At 46.4% G+C, this 18512-nt stretch overlaps 1 protein-coding gene across 2 annotated transcripts in view; it reads left to right on the forward strand.

Annotated features, from left to right (window-relative positions):
* CLCN6 (Cl-/H+ antiporter 6) overlaps nucleotides 1-18512 on the forward strand; it is a 29681-nt gene that overhangs the window by 1992 nt on the left and 9177 nt on the right. For both annotated transcript variants that reach the window (XR_012497061.2, XM_019756293.3), the window contains exons 3-18: nucleotides 1807-1872; nucleotides 2218-2283; nucleotides 4620-4686; nucleotides 8148-8254; nucleotides 8789-8915; nucleotides 9569-9636; nucleotides 10845-10903; nucleotides 11709-11841; nucleotides 12403-12516; nucleotides 12785-12951; nucleotides 13510-13636; nucleotides 16038-16164; nucleotides 16441-16594; nucleotides 16715-16874; nucleotides 16964-17070; nucleotides 18078-18264. Coding sequence is in view for 1 of the 2 variants with exons in the window: in XM_019756293.3 (XP_019611852.3) it covers nucleotides 1807-1872; nucleotides 2218-2283; nucleotides 4620-4686; nucleotides 8148-8254; nucleotides 8789-8915; nucleotides 9569-9636; nucleotides 10845-10903; nucleotides 11709-11841; nucleotides 12403-12516; nucleotides 12785-12951; nucleotides 13510-13636; nucleotides 16038-16164; nucleotides 16441-16594; nucleotides 16715-16874; nucleotides 16964-17070; nucleotides 18078-18264 (1836 nt within the window). In the remaining variant the exon portion in view is untranslated. The remainder of the gene's footprint in view (nucleotides 1-1806; nucleotides 1873-2217; nucleotides 2284-4619; nucleotides 4687-8147; nucleotides 8255-8788; nucleotides 8916-9568; nucleotides 9637-10844; nucleotides 10904-11708; nucleotides 11842-12402; nucleotides 12517-12784; nucleotides 12952-13509; nucleotides 13637-16037; nucleotides 16165-16440; nucleotides 16595-16714; nucleotides 16875-16963; nucleotides 17071-18077; nucleotides 18265-18512) is intronic.

Here is an 18512-nt window from a genome sequence, read left to right on the forward strand (position 1 = left end):
GTCGAGGAATCGAACTGGCAACCTTGTGGTTGAGAGCCCACTGGCCCATGTGGGAATCGAACCGGCAGCCTTCTGAGTTAGGAGCATGGAGCTCTAACTGCCTGAGCTGCCTGAGCCACCTGGCCGGCCCTAATTAATATTTCTTAATTAGCTGTCTTCTGAGTTGGAGCTTCTTGAGAACATTTGCTTTGTGTAACACCAAATTTAGCTAGGCACTTAATCAGAAAAGACTGCTCAGATTGTATTTATCAAGGCTCAGCTAGAAAACCCTTCTGTTGAAAATCTTTCTAAAATGTGTACATACTTGACTCTTTCTTTGATTGGTTGGGGGTCTTACAAGATGCTAGACTCCCCTTTTTGACATCCATTCTCATAGATGGCTTGAAGTATAATAACTCCCTATCTGTGAGACGGTGTCATTAACAAACAGTAATGTTTTCATGCAGGTCACAGAGCCTGTATTGCTTTTTTGAGTTAGGAAAAGGCACCCCTCAGAGCAGAGGACTTAGATAAAAAGGGCTACCCCTCTGGGCCACCTGAAGGTGCTTTCTGTGTGAGCACTAGGAGTCCCTCCTGCTTGAATTTGGGCTGCATTTCAGTCCCCACCTGCTTCCTTGGCCAGGCGCCATTTTGCTCATAACCACAGGCAGCCCTACAGGGCATCTGTAAAAAAATTTTTTTTTTAAAATTTGCTAGTCTCCCAAAGCAAAGAGCAACATACACAGCAGAAATAAAAGGAAGGAAGTTAGTTGTGGCAAAGGAGAAATAAGAATATCTGATTTTAATAGCATCATATAGCCCATTGGTACATGTTTACAAAGTGTCAGGCTCTCAACTGACTTCTTTAAGAAAAAAAAAGATTGATGTTCTGGCACTGCAATTGTTTCTAAATGTCCCTTTAAAAAGTTTAATGAGCTGTACAACCTATCCATTTAAAGTGTACAATTGAATGGCATTTTTCAGTGTAGTCACAGAGTTGTACAACTATTGCCAAATCAATTTTAGAACATTTCCATCACCTCAGAAAGAAACCCTGTACCCATTAGCGTCCCTGCCCATTCTCCTTGCCCCTGATCCTAGGAAACCATGAATCTACTTTGTCTCTATAGAATTGCCTGTTCTGGACATCCATAAACCTTTTAAGTATTTGTGAAGTCATAGCATTATTAGACAAAACCATCAAGCAAATAATTGGCCAGTAATTTCTAAATATTTGGTACGAAGGCTATTCATATTTTTCAACATTTTGATTTCTTTCCCTGTTTGTTCCTAGAATGTGATGTCACTCACTTGATTAAAAAAAAACAAACATATATATTTGTGATTTTGGTGAATAAGTTGTTGGTCATTATAACAGAGACTGCCTTATCTTTTTCCCTTCTTTTTGTTTGTTTTTTAAAATTAATAGCCTGCACTATTTTTCATACTTTTGCTTTCACTTTATGAAGTGAAAGTGAGCCTGTAAAGCACTCAAAGGTGTGGTCTCTGATATATATAGTCACTCATGGGTGAGTCTAGTTTCCCAGCAGAATTATTTTTTACTGACTGTGGTTTTTTGTTTTGTAATCAGGAAAAAAAATTTTTTTCTCAAATGTAAAAAGTACACCATGTTTCCTATGAAAAGTTCAAACAATACCCAGATGGGAACCCCTCCTAAAATACCAACTCAGAGGTAACCACTGTTAACCGTTTTCCAAGATGTTTTTGCTTTATGTATGCTGACACACAAATCATCTTAATTTCGTTTCCTCAAAATGGGATCGTATACCACATTATGACTTTGTTACCCACATGTCCCTCTTTCAGAGTTTGGATTATGATCGCTGTATCAATGACCCTTACCTGGAAGTTTTGGAGACCATGGATAATAAGGTGAGTCCCTTATTGCTCTCCTGGGACTGAGTAGGTCTTGTAACAGTCTCTCTTTCAGTTCTAAATGCTCCTGTAAATACCCTTGTCTCTTGGCCTTTTAACCCCTTTCGTGAGATACTGGCATTTATTCCTTGGACCTTTGTCCTGCCAACCAGAGTACCCACTGGCCAAGCCCCCTCAAGTTTATTATTTTTGCATTGTAAAACACTCTCCGTATCAGACATCACCTTTGCCATTTTTGTTGCCCATGTGAAATTGACTCAAAATGGTTGACCAAGAATGTATTCCTTCCATGCTGCCAACATAACCCTGTAACCAACTGAGTCATTTTTTTCCTATGAACAGAAAGGTCGCAGGTATGAGGCGGTGAAGTGGATGGTGGTGTTTGCCATCGGAGTCTGCACTGGGCTGGTGAGCAGGCGGAACATGGGAAGATGGTGGGCCAGAGGGGTGGAAGGGGTCAGAGGGCAAGCTCCAGCCTGGTGAATAAGTTGTTGGTCATTATAACAGAGACTGCCTTATCTTTTTCCCTTCTTTTTGTTTGTTTTTTTAAATTAATAGCCTGCACTGTTTTTCATACTTCTCTTTTGCTTTCACTTTATGAAGTGAAAGTGAGCCTGTAAAGCACTCAAAGGTGTGGTCCAGTCCTGTCTCTATGATATGGTGTGGTCCATCAGGTAGATACCATAGGAGGGAGAGTACTTAGTGGACCTTGAGGTCACTCTGTAGGGAAAAAGCAAAGTGGTGGGAGCAGAACTGAACAGTATGCCCTTTCTTTAGCACGAAGTGCCAGTAAACAGGACAGGTAGATCTCCGTGAATTGATGGTGCTGCCCTGGGGTTCTTCCCTGCACGTTGCTGGTGGGCAGAGGCATGGGGTCCACCGTCACAGTTGAGTCACCGACAAGAAAAGATGATGAAACATTGCCCGAGGTTAGAGTAGCACAAAGTCTGGAACCATAACTGCTGATTTACCGAAGGAAAGCTGGGAAAGTTAGCAGACAGAATGATATTAATACATGTCAAATCTGATTTTCTGTCACTACAGTGTTAGATTGGAACAGGGGGTTGTCCATTTGGGCTGCTATAACAAAAATGCCATAGACTGGGTGGCTTTAACAACAGACATTTATTTCTCCTAGTTCTGGAGGCTAGGAAGTTCAAGATCAAGGTGCCAACAGATTTGTGTCTGTGAGGGCCTCCTTCCTGGTTCATAGATGGCCATCTTTTTGCTGCGTTCTCACATTGTAGAAGGGGACAAGAAAGGTCTCTGGAATCTCTCTGTTTTGTTTTTATCATAGTAAGATTGGTATACAAGATTATATATATTTAAGGTATACAACATTATCATTCCATATTTGTATATACTACACAGTGTCCATCACCATAAGTCTAGTTACTGTCCATCACCGTACAGTTGATCCCCTTCACCTGTTTTGCCCTCCCCCAGCCCCTTCCCTTTTGGGGTCTCTGTCATAAGGGCACTAATCCCATTCATGAGGGCTCCACCCTCATGACCTAACCACCTCCCAGAGGGCCCACCTCCAGATACCATCATATTGGAGGGTTAGAATTCCAATGTATGAGTTTTAGGGGGAGGGACACAAATATTCAGTCATAACGGGGGCTATATATGTTCCTAAACAGCAGCCTATTTGTCACCTTTCTCTAGGAGTGACCACAAGTCTCATACTTAACTCTGCATGATATACCCGTAAAATTTAAACACATTTAATATAATATAGCCACAAGAATCTACCGCCCTTTTTATTTTCATGGCACTTGTCAAATTTTTACCATAGTAAATTCAGAAGTCAAGGAATATCTTGCTAGTTAAGACGAATGGCATGTAGCAGCGTCTTTGGTGACATTCTGATGGATACCATTGTTGGGGGGGAAGCTGGGTGATTTAATTATTTTGGGCAGTAACTAGGCTTACAGTGACGAACACTGTGTAGTCTGTATAAATATCCGCCTTTATAATGGAGCAACCTGTTCCTCCTGCTCCTGGCTCTCCTACCCTTTGATCTGTCACCACTTAGTTGCTTCAATACTTAAAAGCCTCTGGGCATTGGCCTGAGGGGAATCCAGAGTTAAAGGCATGAAACTGATCCTGAATCTACAAAATCAGAGGTCTTTCCAGTTCTCCTTTAAGCCCAGAGTAGGGACTTTCGAGAGTGGTGTAGTGCAACTTAAGTGGTTTTCTCTTATTTACCAGGGAAACCATTGACTGTATAAGACATAAGTCAAAATAGTGACGTACTATATAAAATAGTAATAACAAACATGCAAAACCCATATACACCTAAGTGAACCTCGTTATGCAAAGTAATACCCTAAGCTGTGTGCTTATCCAACTAAGCATCACTAAAGACATTTTGGAAGTTTTCTTTTGAAACTGCCTTTGAAAACAGCTGAGCAGTTTCTCACACAGCTCCGAATTATTACTTTCTAATCACGGATGGTCTGCCTTGGTCTCACATCTTTTTTCTGCATCCCTTCCCTCTTTGTCTTACTCTCCTCTTCTCAACATAGCTTTTGTTCTTTGGCGGGTGGTGGGGCCAGGCTGGAGCGGGGTCTCCTGGAGAACCAGGGTGACTAACGAAAGCCCCTTCACCCAATGCTGGTTAGCAACGCAGGTGCGTGTGACCAGCCGCCGTAAATGCGGTGGGCAAGTCGGTGCTTTCAGGGGGAGTGCCTGTAACCCAGCGGGGGAAAGCTGTGTGACGGCTCGCTTGCTTTTCACAGGTGGGTCTCTTCGTGGACTTTTTTGTGCGCCTCTTCACCCAGCTCAAGTTTGGAGTGGTACAGACATGTATCCTTTTCACCGTTCTTGGTATTCCCGGATGTCAGCAGTCCCTGACGTGGCTTTCTTGTCTGGAAACGAGACAGTAGTATTTATTAGCCATTTGGCTTTAAGATTTTCAATTATCACTGAAGGACACAAAAGGGACACTTTAATAAATAGAGAGACTTACATTCGTGGTTGGTAAGACACAAACAGCCAAGATGCCTGCTTTTCCCAATCAGTCTCTAAATTCAATGTAGTTTCAGTGAAAATTCTAATAGAATATTTGTGGAACTCAAAAAATTCTCTTCCTAAATTTGTTTGGAAGAGTAAAGGGCCAAAAGTAGTTGAGATCGTCTTGAACAGCAAGCAGGGGAACTTGACTCAATGTCAATACTTATATAATTTAAGATACAGTAATTGAAATGGTATCACATTAGTGCAGGAACACCCAGTTAGACAAAGGATAATAATAGGGAGGCAGGAACTGGCCTGTACGTGTACAGAAGTCCAGTAAATGTAAACAGAGTAAATTTATAACAGAAATACAGTAAATGTAAACAGTAAATTTATAACAGAGTTAGTGTTATAAATCAGTGAGGAAAAAATGGATTGCTTAATGAAAGATGCTGGGGCATTGGTCATCCAGCTGGAAAAATATAAAATTAGATTCCTACTTTGTGCTATAAATTAATTCCAGATGGATTGAAGCTATAAGTAGGCAAAACAAAACTTTAGGAGGCTGTAAGATGTCAGGAGTAGGGAATCATTTCTTAAAACTCCAGAAGGCGCAAAGTGCAAGATCAGTAAACTTGACCACATCAAAGTAAGTGTTCTGTTCATACAAACAAAAACCCCCAAACAACAGAAATAAAACACCATAACAAAGGTGGAAAACAACTCCCCAGCCTCAGTGAGGTTATTTGCTATGCATTTAAGAGACAGATAATTCATATCTAAAATATACTAGAAAGAACGGCAGCTCTAAGAAAAAAAGCCCAAACAGCCCAATAGAAAATTTAGCAAAGGATGAGAACAGGCTGTTCTCAGAAGAGGACAATTGAATGGCCCGTAAGTAAACCCGTGGGGAAGTGCCCACCTCACAGTGATCAAGGAAATGAAAATTGAATAAATAAGAAGGTTACGGCTCAGGAATTCCTCTCCCAGCTGTGGACCTTAGACATCTACAAAGATGTCCATTGCAGCTTTATGGTTGCAGAAGGTTGGATTCACACCAAGTAGGAACATGGGAAAATTGTGGTATGTTCATATGATCTAATTTTATGCAGCAGTTCAAATGAATGCACCAGAACTGAGTGTATTGATCAACATGGCTAATTCTCAAAAACTTAATGTTGACGGAGAGAAAAAGGGAAGTTGTCATATGTACCTAAAATACAACACTATTATTTTAATTTTAGAAACATAGAACAGTATGGATACATAGGAAAATATACAAGTGTTATCCTAAAAATACAAAGCCAAAGTGAGGGGCAACAAAAGAATAGCTATTTGGGTGGCACTGATTCAGGCAGAAACCCAACAGTTTTCGGATTAGGAGGCAAAGGCAAGGGGTATTTATGTTAAAGGGAAGGGGAACAATTACATGAATAGAAGGAAGAAATTTCTTTGGGTGTCAGTAAGCTAAGGACCGACTATCTATAAGGTGCAGATAAGCTGACATAGTAATGCTAATTCTACAGAACAGTTAAGGTCTGGTAGTCACGTCAGCTTTCTTGTTATTTTTGCAAACAATTGTCTGGAATACAGTGCTGCTTTAGGCCCCGTCCAAAGGTTAACTTGCCCAGTTTTAACATTCCAAATGTTTAAGGAGTCAGACGGGAGGCAGTCCTCTAAATAGCAGCTCTGACTCCATTTCAAAGTGGCTTCATTTGTATTATTTGTCAAGGAAAAACATCCAGCCTAAGAAAAAGCTTATAGGAGTTTATTTGAGCCAAACTGATGGCAATATCCGAGAAGCAAAGTCTCAATGGATTGAGAAAAATGCTCCAGAAAATGGCCGTTTTGCAACTTACTTTATACATTAGAATCAAAGGAGGAAGGTTACATGAAATCCATGGTTGTAGATTAAGGGGACGGGAGAAAGCAAAGCGGGGAAATCTCTGGGATTGGATAAAAAGTAAAATGGAGAGACACACACTTCTTTTAGATTGGTGGGTATAGGATAGGTAATAGCATTTTACAGCACATAGAGATAGTATTTGGGAAACAAGATAACGGGGGGGATTTTGTAGTTTCCTGTTCTGGTGTGGTGGGTTGTGCCCCCTGGAGGGTCCGGAAAAAGGGATTACTCTGTGACATTCCAAGGGTATGTTGTCTTAGATGCAAAAAGACAACAGACAGGCTCACTTAAGATAAAGACTGACCTTTGTCAAGGAAGCTACAGGCCAAGGATGTGACTACCGGCCACGACTCACTTTTGGTTAGGACTGTTTATGTTCAGACCATCTTACATGGTTATTTTCAGTCTCCTGGGCTTGTCGGGTTTAATCTGTGGCCCCTTTTTCAGGGGGAAGGATGCACAATAATTTCAGGTTAGTGGTTTCTCCCAGGGGAGACAGGGACAGAAACATAAAGGTTTTTTTTTTTTTTTTTTTTTAATGGTACTTCATGTTTTAGTTTTTAAAAAATACCTGGAGCAAATATTGATGTAGGAATATGTCTCTGTGAGTCCCCAAATGACGTAGGGGATTTTTGTGTGAGTGAGTGATGGGATTGTGTCTCGTGAGACCGAAGAATGGAAACACAGACCAAGGAGAGGCGAGAACTTTTTAAAAAGAGGACAGTTTATTGAAAGCAAAGGGTCAGGCTCCCAAGCAGGAGGGGGTCCCGAATGGGAGTGCCCAGTGACTGAGTCAAAAGTTCTTACTTTTATACCTTCCCTTGCCTGTTTGGGGAAGGGGGCTGGCGCCTTTTAATGGAATTTGTCTGCCAGGTTTGTTCTGTTAGCCCATCCTGAAGGAATTAGCAAAATAATCCACTCTTATCTATCAGATCTGCTCCGTTTTGGGGGCCAAAAGGAATTTTATGATTAACCTCAAGGCGCTTGTCCTGGAGCAAAGGAGTGATTTCAAAACCTGAAGTTGCAGAATGTATCTGTCTGGTTTATTCCACCAGGGACCTCCCTGTCTACCTAACAACATGCTAACTAACCTGCCTCAATATCGCATCATGTTGAGATTTGTTAAAAGCCAGGGCTGTGGGGTATGGGATTTTAAAAAGAGGATAGTTTATTGAAAGCAAAGGGTTACCTTTTGTAATGAGTGAAGCATTTCATAATTAAAAATGATTCCTAATGTAAAACACCATCTCAGACAGTCTTTACTAAGTTTGTATGTGGAGAACAGGAAGGTGAGCGGTAAGCAGCCAGCATGTTTTAGAAGAGGAGACGCCGCGCTGGCTCACGTGGTTGCAGGAGCTCCCCCGGCGACCTGGCCAGCAGTTCTTCCTTGACCCAGTTTCCGTAGCGGTGGAGGAATGCAGCCTGAAGGGCTGCCTGGCCCTGTCCCTCCTTGAACTCTTGGGTTTCAACTTGACCTTTGTCTTCTTGGGGAGCCTTCTTGTCCTAATTGAGGTGAGGAGGTGTGGGTGCTGCCTTTTAGCTTACAAGGTTTGGGATCCTGCTTTCTTTCTCCTCAACTCCGTTTCTGGAATGTCAGAGAACTGAATTAGACTTGGAATACGCGTATAGATTCCTGCAGAAAGTGGCTTCCAATCCACTTAGAGATGTTTCTGAAAGTAAAGGTTTCAGGCCTCCGGTGAGATTCAAGAGGAAAAATCTAGGTTAGGAGGGTGGTTCTCCACCTTGGGAGCACATTGGAATCCCCTGGGGACCTTTCGAAATGAACTTGGATACCTGGCCCCAGCTCGAATGAATGAGATCAATCTGCAGAAGTGGGGTGCCTGCATGGATTGTTGAATGGCTCCCCAGGTGATACTGAATCACTGGGGACTCGTAAGAAATGCACATGCTCCCAGAAACCCCGGGTGTGGCCAGGGGGTGCTGGTGCTAATGAAGAAGTCAGTTCGCCCTCTGTAGGGAGCTTGTCGAGGGTAGGCCATAGGGCTAACAGATCTGAGCATACAGTGTGTCCATTTTCCCCGCCAGCCAGTGGCTGCAGGTTCTGGAATACCTGAGATCAAATGCTATCTGAATGGCGTGAAGGTGCCCGGAATCGTCCGTCTTCGGACCCTGCTCTGCAAAGCGTTCGGAGTGCTGTTCAGTGTGGCTGGAGGTAAGGAGGGCCTTTCAGACTCTGACTTTCAGGTGTTCAAGGGACAAGATGAGGAGAAGCATTACGTGTGTAAATGAAGTCGGGTAGGCTTGGAGGGCCCGCCCTCAAATAGATCGCTGCACTTTTTGTTGATGGGTTTTGTTTTTCTTTTAAATGCAGACACTGTTAGAGTAAGTTACCATTCAGAGACCTCTGACAAACTCACCATTCAGTTTTGAAATAGAACGACCAGCTAGTTGGTGTTAGCTTTTAGCAAAGTTGGTGAGATTTTTGTGTCAACAGCCAGACAGTCAGTATTTTAGGCTTTGTGGGTCAAAAGGCAAAATGGAAGGTATTTTATAGGTACTTAAACTAACATAACCATTTAAAACGTATCCATGTAAGAATATAGAAACCATTCTCAGCTATCTGACTGTCCAAAGAGGCAGCGAGCCTGTCTTGGCCCACAAGCTGTAGTTTGTTGGTGCCCAATTTAGAGTTTAAAAAGTATTTCCTCTTATTTGATGGGGATTTGACTCACTCTCTTATAAAGTCACATGATCATCTCCGATTTTTAGTTGTCAAGAGAATTAACCGTTTACGTAGCAAAGGTCTCCTGACCTAGAGATTGTTCTGTGCTGACTGATGGCCTCCCCTTCTTCACCTGTTCCCAGGGCTCTTTGTGGGGAAGGAAGGGCCCATGATCCACAGTGGAGCAGTGGTGGGAGCTGGCCTCCCTCAGGTAAGGGTTGATGGGTTGATGGGTTGGGAAGGGGCATCCCCCTCTGTGGTTTCCCGGGCAGAGGCATGTCCTAGGGTCATGTCTGCGATTCAGTTGGGAGAAGTCTGTTGGGAGCACCCTAACATGGCTTCGGAATCTGATGTCAGTTGAGTTGATGTGAAAACTATGTGGCTCGTCACCCGGGGGAGCCAGTAACTGGTACCGTGAGGTTTGTAACAAAGCCCGGCTGAGTCCTAGGAGCAGAAATGGGACATGGAAAAGGTCTGTTCAAATGAAAGTCACCTGGTGCTCCCATGGCCATTGCCCAGCATCGTTACCTAAGGTGGCCGTGGGTCAGCTCTGCTGCCTAATCCCAAGGGGCTGGAAGCACATCTGAGGTGGTTCTGGGCACAGGTCTGAAGTAGCACGGGAATAGTAACAGCTCGGTGCTGTCGGGCCACACTCTCCGTGTACCGACTCCTTTTTTCTCTGACGCCACCTCAAGGGTTTAATTGTCCTCGTCATTCTCAGAATAGGAAACAGCCTTAGAGAGGGTGAGGCGCTAGCTCAGGACTCCAAAGCGCCCATCCTTCTGGACTAGTTCCGGTTCTGGGCTGCAGGTTTGAGAAGTCTCAGTTCCTCGTGATCTATCACTTGTGGACGTGTACCACTCCCGTTCTGAGGGGACACAGTGACTGTCATAGTGGTCGAAGCAAAGGAGAGACGGCTCTGGTCCAGAGCCCATGTTTTGGTCTCTCTCTTGCTGCCTCTTTTCCTTCATGTCAAGCACCTGGCCTCCTGGAAGTGAGCTGAGGGGTGGAAGGAGCCCAAGCTGGGGCTGGGCGGTAGCGTGAGCATTTGTTGGACAGACTGAAAGCTGGCACGTGGGGCCGCTTCCTTTCCACCATCCCCGGAGCAGGAGTGACTTTATCTTCTGTAGCCGCTTTTCGTGGCTCCCAACAGTTTGCTCAGCTGTTTCCTCCCCCTTTTTCTTTCTGACTTGTTGACTATGAACAAAATGCAATGTTCAAAGGTTCTAGACTTGGGGGCAGGAAAGGAAGTTCCTCCCCAAAGTAACTTCTTTTTTTCCGGGAGGCTGTTCTGGATTTTTCTTTCTTGTAGCACATCTGTCTAGGTATACTCAAGCAAAGGGGGCTGCCCACTGCTGTGGGCTCCTGCAGCTTTGGTCCCTGTGGGCCCCCTTCTGACATCGTTTTCTCTTGTTTCAGTTTCAGAGCATCTCCTTACGGAAAATCCAGATTAACTTCCCCTACTTCCGAAGTGACAGGTACGGAAAGGTTAGGCATTGGGTTATTTTTGAAAAACCACCTGTTCGTGTACTGCCCCTCAGCCCCAATACTCGCTGTAGCTGGCTCAGGGTCTCTGCCCTCCTGGGCAGGCTGCTCGTGACCCGGCGTCAGAAAGAAGGTGGACTTTGAGTTATTCTTCTGAAAATAAGAAGCACAAGGGCCAGGCTGGCATCAATGGCTTCTGTTCTGTCATGCCACACGTCCTGGAAGCATCTCAGGCCATGGAAATTAAAAACACAGGCATTTCATCAAAAACGTATATCATATGCCAAAGCGATGTACTTGGTCTCCCCCATTTCTGGGTGAGAAGGTGCTCTTCTCGGTCCTCCCACCCGGTGGTATCTGTGCGTGTTAAACTGTCCTGGCTCACTGCCAGAGCTATCCGCCTTCTCATCTTGGTGTCCCCGCAAGTCCTTGTTACCTGCTACTGTAAGATGTAACCTGCAGTTTGACATTTTCACTGATGCCGTGGCTTTGTGGGGGGAAGATCTGGTGAGAACGACTTAGCAGTGGCTGAGCTGGGGCTGCGATTCCATGTGCAGAGTAGACTGACGTCAGGGGGCCCTCCACCTGGAGGGGCTCAGGCTGGCGAGGGTGTCTGGCTCTCAGGTGAACCGTATTTGCTGCCGAGTCAGCCTCACCAGAGACCTGCCCTCATAAGCCCCGACTTCATGGATCCCGAGATAAAACGTTGGAGGGTAAGGGAAGTGAAAAACTGCTTTCTGTGGCCCAGGGGCTCTTTCTCGGGCGAACCGTCTGAGATGAACTGTCTTCTCTCCTCAGAGACAAGCGGGACTTTGTATCAGCAGGGGCGGCTGCCGGCGTTGCTGCAGCTTTTGGGGCTCCCATTGGGGGGACCTTGTTCAGTCTGGAGGAAGGCTCGTCCTTCTGGAATCAAGGGCTCACGTGGAAAGTGGTGAGGAGAACCTTCGGTGCTAACCTTCTCCTAAGCTTAACCACATCCCAGTTTTGAACTGGGTATATCCTACTTGATACATTTGCCTGTAGTTTTGATGAGACCGGGATGGTTGATTATATTGGAAATTTCTTAGCTCTAGACACCTTTAACTGCCGAACTATGGCCTTTCCATATTCATGCCCTCCCCATCCCCACATGAGACGGCCCTTATCCTCTGTTGATGAACCATCTGATGTACAAACATGGAATGGGCTGTGGTCGTCAGGCAGGCAGCGGCAGCCCAGGCTTGAACCCCCATCTCCTCCCTCAGAGTAGCGTGCGCTTCCTCCTGTGTTTACTGGTCCATAACTGGCTGTAAGTGAATAGGCTCTCACAACAGGCTGCCGGAAGGGGAACTTCACACTGGGGTTGTCTGCAGTGCAGTGGTTGCCGGGACCCCATAGCAGTCCTGGAGTTGACAGTTTTCCGTGTGGAGCCGTAGGTTCTATGAGGAAGTGTCAGGGAGAAAGTAGGACTTGTCACTATTGAATGTTCTTGATTTTGTCCCCTGTCCCCTAGCTCTTTTGTTCCATGTCTGCCACCTTCACCCTCAACTTCTTTCGTTCTGGGATTCAGTTTGGAAGTTGGGGATCCTTCCAGCTCCCTGGATTGCTGAATTTTGGCGAATTTAAGGTACGTTTTGTCCTTCCCCCCAGAATTTCTTAGTTGACCCATGACAATTGCTCTTAAGTAAAGTACCAGAGACAAGTGGTCAGAAGGGTAGGTACAGCTTCCAGTGCATGGCCACCTGCTCAGTGCAGGCAGGATTCCAGCCCTGCCATTGGCTCTTGTAGAGAGAAGCCAGCCTTGCCCCTTGCATCTGTCTGCTCTGCTTCTGTACCTTCCCGTTCTCATGGGTACTATGGTTTTTCTCTCTCCTTCCCTTTGCCCCTTCTCTCAGTGCTCTGACTCTGATAAAAAATGTCATCTCTGGACAGCTATGGATTTGGGTTTCTTCGTCGTGATGGGGGTCATTGGGGGCCTCCTGGGAGCCACATTCAACTGTCTGAACAAGAGGCTTGCAAAGTACCGTATGCGAAACGTGCACCCGAAACCTAAGCTCGTCAGGTACCTGTGCAGTCGCCTCCCTCAGCCCGCCGTGGCTGCCTGCGCTTTGTGTGGGCCGTCTCCCCCACGGGAGGCGACCACGGGAACAGACCCTGCTTGCCACACCGGCTTTGACTTCCTGTCTAAGACTGAGAATGTAGCTGGGCTCATAAATCTCCTATACTTCTCAGCCAGGCCGAGAGGCTGAGCCTGAGCTTAATTTTTATCAGAGTTGTTGGTTGACCCCTCACCTCTCCTGACTTGCCACTAGGACACGTGACAAAGTCAGAAGGGTCAGTGAGACTCTCGCCCCCGGGACCTAAAATGAAAGGCCATTTTGTTCCTCAGAGAGAGATGATATAGATGCAGCAGCCCACGTCCCTGGCTACCCACTTTTTGCACAGAAATTGCTGGAACGCAGCAAATCGCTGGCAGATTCTGCACATGTTGACTGATGAGGGTCTACTGCGCATGCTATTTGGGGAGATGAGGCTTGGGGGGTAGGTGGGGTGTGTTTTTGAGTTCCCAAGACCGGGTGTCTTTTTGATTGCCTAGTAACAGCTGTGCTTTGCCTTCTAGAGTCTTCGAGAGCCTGTTGGTATCTCTGGTAACCACCATGGTGGTGTTTGTGGCCTCGATGGTGTTAGGAGAATGCCGCCAGATGTCATCTTCGAGTCAAATCGGTAATGACTCGTTCCTGCTCCAGGTAACCCAGTGTACCTGCTACCTTTGTCCTACACCCACAAGAAGAAGAATCCAGAAATGTATGATGTGTCTCTGTTTCAAACTAATGGATGTGTACTATCCTTTTGACCTAAGAGAGGATATGTACTGTCTCTCTTTTTCACTTCTGTGAACAATCCTGGTTATCATTGAGGGGGATTCTCTCTCTCTCTCTCTCTCTCTCTCTCTCTCTCTCTCTCTCTCCCCCTCCCTCTCCCTCTCCCTATCTCTCTCTCTCTCTCTGTGCTGAGCAAAACTAATTGGAATCAGAAGCTGGGGAAATGGACCATTTGCTGCTTCTCCAAGCGTCAGTTTACCCTTCTAGCTCTCCACACCTGAAAGGTGGCACCAACTTACTCTACCCTGGGCTTTTTGGGTCCAACCCGGTGGGTCTGAGAGCTGGACTGTGGTCAGCAGCTGTGTGGTTCTTGCTTCTAGGGTGGAGCCTTGGAAGTGCTGTCTAAGCACCTGTCTTCTTGGTGCCCCTGAGTAGCCCCTCGAGTCACTCCACGCCCCTTTGAGGCCTTTGTCTTAGATGGTTGCCAGGACCAGTCTGTGAACAGCTAGAATGTGTCAGATCAGGGTCCGCAAACTACAGCCCACAGGCCATACCTGGCTCTTGGCAACTGCTTGTTTTTGGGTAGCCCCCCAGCTAAGAATGGTTTTTACATTTTTAAAGATTTGAAAAAGAAGAAAAAGAATATACGATAGGGACTATATGTGGCCTGCGAAGTCTGACATATTTCCTATCTGGCCCTTTACAGGAAAAAAATTGCTGACCCCTGTTACTAGTTATTCCCAAGGCCACGTCATTACCAGGCCAGGATTTCCCAAAATGTGTGCTAAGGAACATTGATTTATATGATTCCAAAACAAATGGAAAGGATTCTGTGGTCAAATGGCTTAAGCAGAATTAAATAGGTTTCTTTAATGCAACATTTCCTAGGACCCTTAAAATTCCAACAAGAGCTGTGAGTGTTTGGAATGTCTGTTTTCTGCCAGGTGGCCCATAAGTCCTTACCGCTACCATGTGGGTTAGTAGTGTTATCCCATTTTACAGATAAGAAAATGCAGGCAAAGTGAAATCTCGACCAAATAACTTCTAGCATGAAGTAGGTATTCTTCCCATTTTATTGATTAGGAAGCTGAAGCGTCACAAAATGACCTTCCCCAAGGTCACGGGAGAGTGTCAAATCCCTCTGATTATGGAGCTTCTGCTCTGCTTTTAGAGGATACTCTGATTTCCAACAAGCGTTCTGATGCTTCTCAATGCGTTTGACCACAGAATTCTTTCCAGGGAGCCTTCAGGCCTGCTGTGCCTCCAGACTGGTTTGGGAAACACTGTATGTGTTGGTTATGGCCCTATAGTCTCAGCTTGTGCACAGGACACTGTTACGTGAAATGTATGCAGACATGTGTCGCCTCTGTCAGGTTCCACCAATAGGGGGCGCTGTCCTGTTTCCTATGGCAGCCCTCATCCATCTGTATTGCCCAGCCAGGTTCACCTGGTACAAGGATTATACAAACCCACCACCCACCTGGTATTGTTAGTGTCCCACATCAGGGCACCTCTACAGCATCAGTAGAATTGAATCCAAGGAAAATCCGTATTCTTAATGAGCTTTGTAATAACGCTCTCTATTTGTATGCCCAGTGATAGGTGAGAAGTACACCCCCATACTGCCGTGCACCATCAAGTAGAAAGCAGGGACTGTCATACTCCAGATACCCTTGCCCTCTGACGAGTCAGGCAGCACCAGGATCGCATCTTCCCACACAAAAGATGGAGACAATGAGACATCTGAAATGGGGAGAAATTCTCTTTTTCCAGTTGGGATTTTGTTCAGCCAGGTGGAGCTCGGGGAGAGGCAGCCAGGAGCATGGTGTCTGCGCCAGGTTTCTGCAGAGTGGAGACATTTTCCATTTGGAACCAAAGTTGGGGCATTAAGTCAAGCAGTACCTTGGAAGCTCCTCCACAAACCTGTCAGCTCCCAGCCACTGTCTGTCATCTGCCTCATCTCCCCCCAGTCCGTGGGGTTCTGGGGCCAGGCTTCCAGCAGCATTGCTTATAAAATTAGCACTAGGAGAGGAGGCAGGGTCGAATCCGTGGTGAATCATAACTGTAGTGACATTTTCACTATGAATGTAAATGAACAAGGGCCCTCATCCTGATTCATTCATTCTCAAAATGCAAGGACTACAATATCAGTTGGCTCCTTACTCTTGGGCATAGATCTATGTTTTGCTGCCTGTTGACTTCCTGGGAAAAGCTGGCAAGCCAGACCGGTGACCTAGCTGGGGACCTCCCACTTGAGGGCTCGAGTGCCACGGTCAGGTAGTACATGCTCACTGACCTTGTACTGACTTGGATTCGTGTTTCTTAGGTCACATCAGAAGACGTGAATTCAAGTATCAAGACCTTTTTTTGTCCCAATGAGACCTACAATGACATGGCCACACTCTTCTTCAATCCCCAGGAGTCTGCCATCCTTCAACTCTTCCACCAGGATGGTGAGTGTCTGTGCACCTACCCACTCCCAGGTGCTCGGTTTTTGTCTGCGGAGAACAAATGGTTATTATTCCTCTGACCCTCCGTTAGCCCTCAAACACAGCCAGGCTTGCCCTGCGTTCTGAGCAAGAACAGGGCTTTCCCTCTGTAATACCAATCCAGACAAGACTAGAGTTTCTGCCTCAGTGTTGGAGGTGACCTGGTTGGGGCACGGAAGGATCTGGGAGGAGCCGCGGCAGCATCTGGTAATGGTTCTCATGGCCGTCCTTGCCTTGCAGGTGCCTTTAGTCCCATCACTTTGGCCTTGTTCTTCGTCCTCTATTTCCTGCTTGCATGTTGGACTTACGGCATTTCTGTTCCAAGCGGCCTTTTTGTGCCTTCTCTGCTGTGTGGAGCTGCTTTTGGACGTTTAGTTGCCAATGTCCTCAAAAGGTACCGTGTGTGTGTGCGCGCGCGTGTGTCTAAGCATGCACATGTGTACACATGCCCGAGTGTTTGAACCATAGCCCCAGTATGATTCTAAGCCACGTTTTCGGTTTCTTTCTTCACCAGCTACATTGGATTGGGCCATATCTATTCAGGGACCTTTGCCCTGATTGGTGCCGCGGCTTTCTTGGGTGGGGTCGTCCGAATGACCATCAGTCTCACGGTCATCCTGATTGAATCTACCAATGAGATCACTTATGGGCTTCCCATCATGATCACTCTGATGGTGAGCGCTCCCCTTCTAGGCATCTTTCAGGTTCAGGGCCAGGTTCACCCCACATCAGCCTCTTTCCACGTCTTGGCTTTCTGTTTCAGGTGGCCAAATGGACAGGGGACTTTTTCAATAAGGGAATTTACGACATCCACGTGGGCCTGCGAGGAGTGCCACTTCTGGAATGGGAGACACAAGTGGAGATGGACAAGTGAGGCCATGATTTCTCTGCATATCTCAGAATTTATAAACTCTAGGGCCCAAAGAATGTATTAGGGTAGGAAATGGTGATTTAAATTCTTGGGTGGGAATTAAGTGAAACAGTAAATAACGGGAAGGTCCTTAAGACAGCAGACATGTGTTTGGGAACTTTGAACAGTTACAGTGTGGCTGGGAGCTAGGATGGGGCAGGAGACAAAGGAGCAGGGTGGGGTCTGAGGTGGGCGCGGCCGCTCCATGGTTTTGTTTGACTCCTGTGGCATTCTGGTTAAATAGAAGTGCGGCCTCTGCATAAAGTCCGTGTTGGGATTGAATGTTTAAGGGTCTGCTGAGCCCTGTGAGAACTAGATTGCGTCATGTGTGCCTGAGGGACTGGCATACGATCAGCAGTGGTTCTTCCGAGCATAATCACCAAATTACCCATCAGCCCACACATAGTTTGGGCCTCCTGTGTCTGGGTGTCACACATGGCCCTTATGGTCTACTGTAGCAGTCAGCAAACTTCTGTAAAGGGGCAGGGAGGAAATATTTTCAGCTTTGCAGACCTGAGGTCTCTGTCACAACTTTCCAGCTCTTTGTAACGCAGAAGCAGCCATAGGCAATATGTAAATGAGCCAGCCAGGGGATTTGACCTGTGGACTGCAGGTGCCATCCCTGGTCTAAAGGGCACCCAAACCTTTTATTTTTTATTCTAGTCATAATTAGCAATTCAATGGGTAATGTACCCTAGAGCGCTCGGGAGGGGATGACCGATCCCCTGGGCAAGTGGATGGGCTCAAGGTGCAGGGGTTTTCATATTTAGGGAGGGATGAATACAGGCCCACGGGGCTGATGGCTGCAAAGGGGATGGAAGTACAAAGGGAAACCTGTGTGGACGGAAATGCTAGCGAAGTTCAGCAGAGGCCCCGCAGGTGGTCCAGGCGGTGCCGGGGAGCCAGTGCAGCTCCGTCAAGTGCTGTGGGCTCTGTCATGCTGCTGGATGGCTTCCCTCCCTCCCAGGCTGAGAGCCAGTGACGTCATGGAGCCCAACCTGACCTATGTGTACCCGCACACCCGCATCCAGTCTCTGGTCAGCATCCTGCGCACCACCGTCCACCATGCCTTCCCGGTGGTGACCGAGAACCGGGGCAATGAGAAGGAATTCATGAAGGGCAACCAACTCATCAGTAACAACATCAAGTTCAAGGTAAAGGAAACAGCCCGAGAGGAAACGGGTGAGCGCTGGCAGGTGGTTCCTTGGTGCTCACCGAGCTCGTGCTAACCACACCCCACAGATGGGTGGCCCTGGTTACTCTTAGGGGAAAGCAGCCCATTCCGTGTGACAGCGAGTGTGGACTTTGTCAGGCCCTGGGGACAAGACCTGGGTCCATTTTCCCAGTCAGCACGTGGACAGAATTGTTAGTTTTTTAATCAGTCATCTTCATGATTCATTAT

Source organism: Rhinolophus sinicus, chromosome 14 (genome assembly GCF_057876585.1).
Source record: "Rhinolophus sinicus isolate RSI-liver-muscle chromosome 14, RSI-T2T, whole genome shotgun sequence".
Classification (NCBI taxonomy): Eukaryota; Metazoa; Chordata; class Mammalia; order Chiroptera; family Rhinolophidae; genus Rhinolophus; species Rhinolophus sinicus.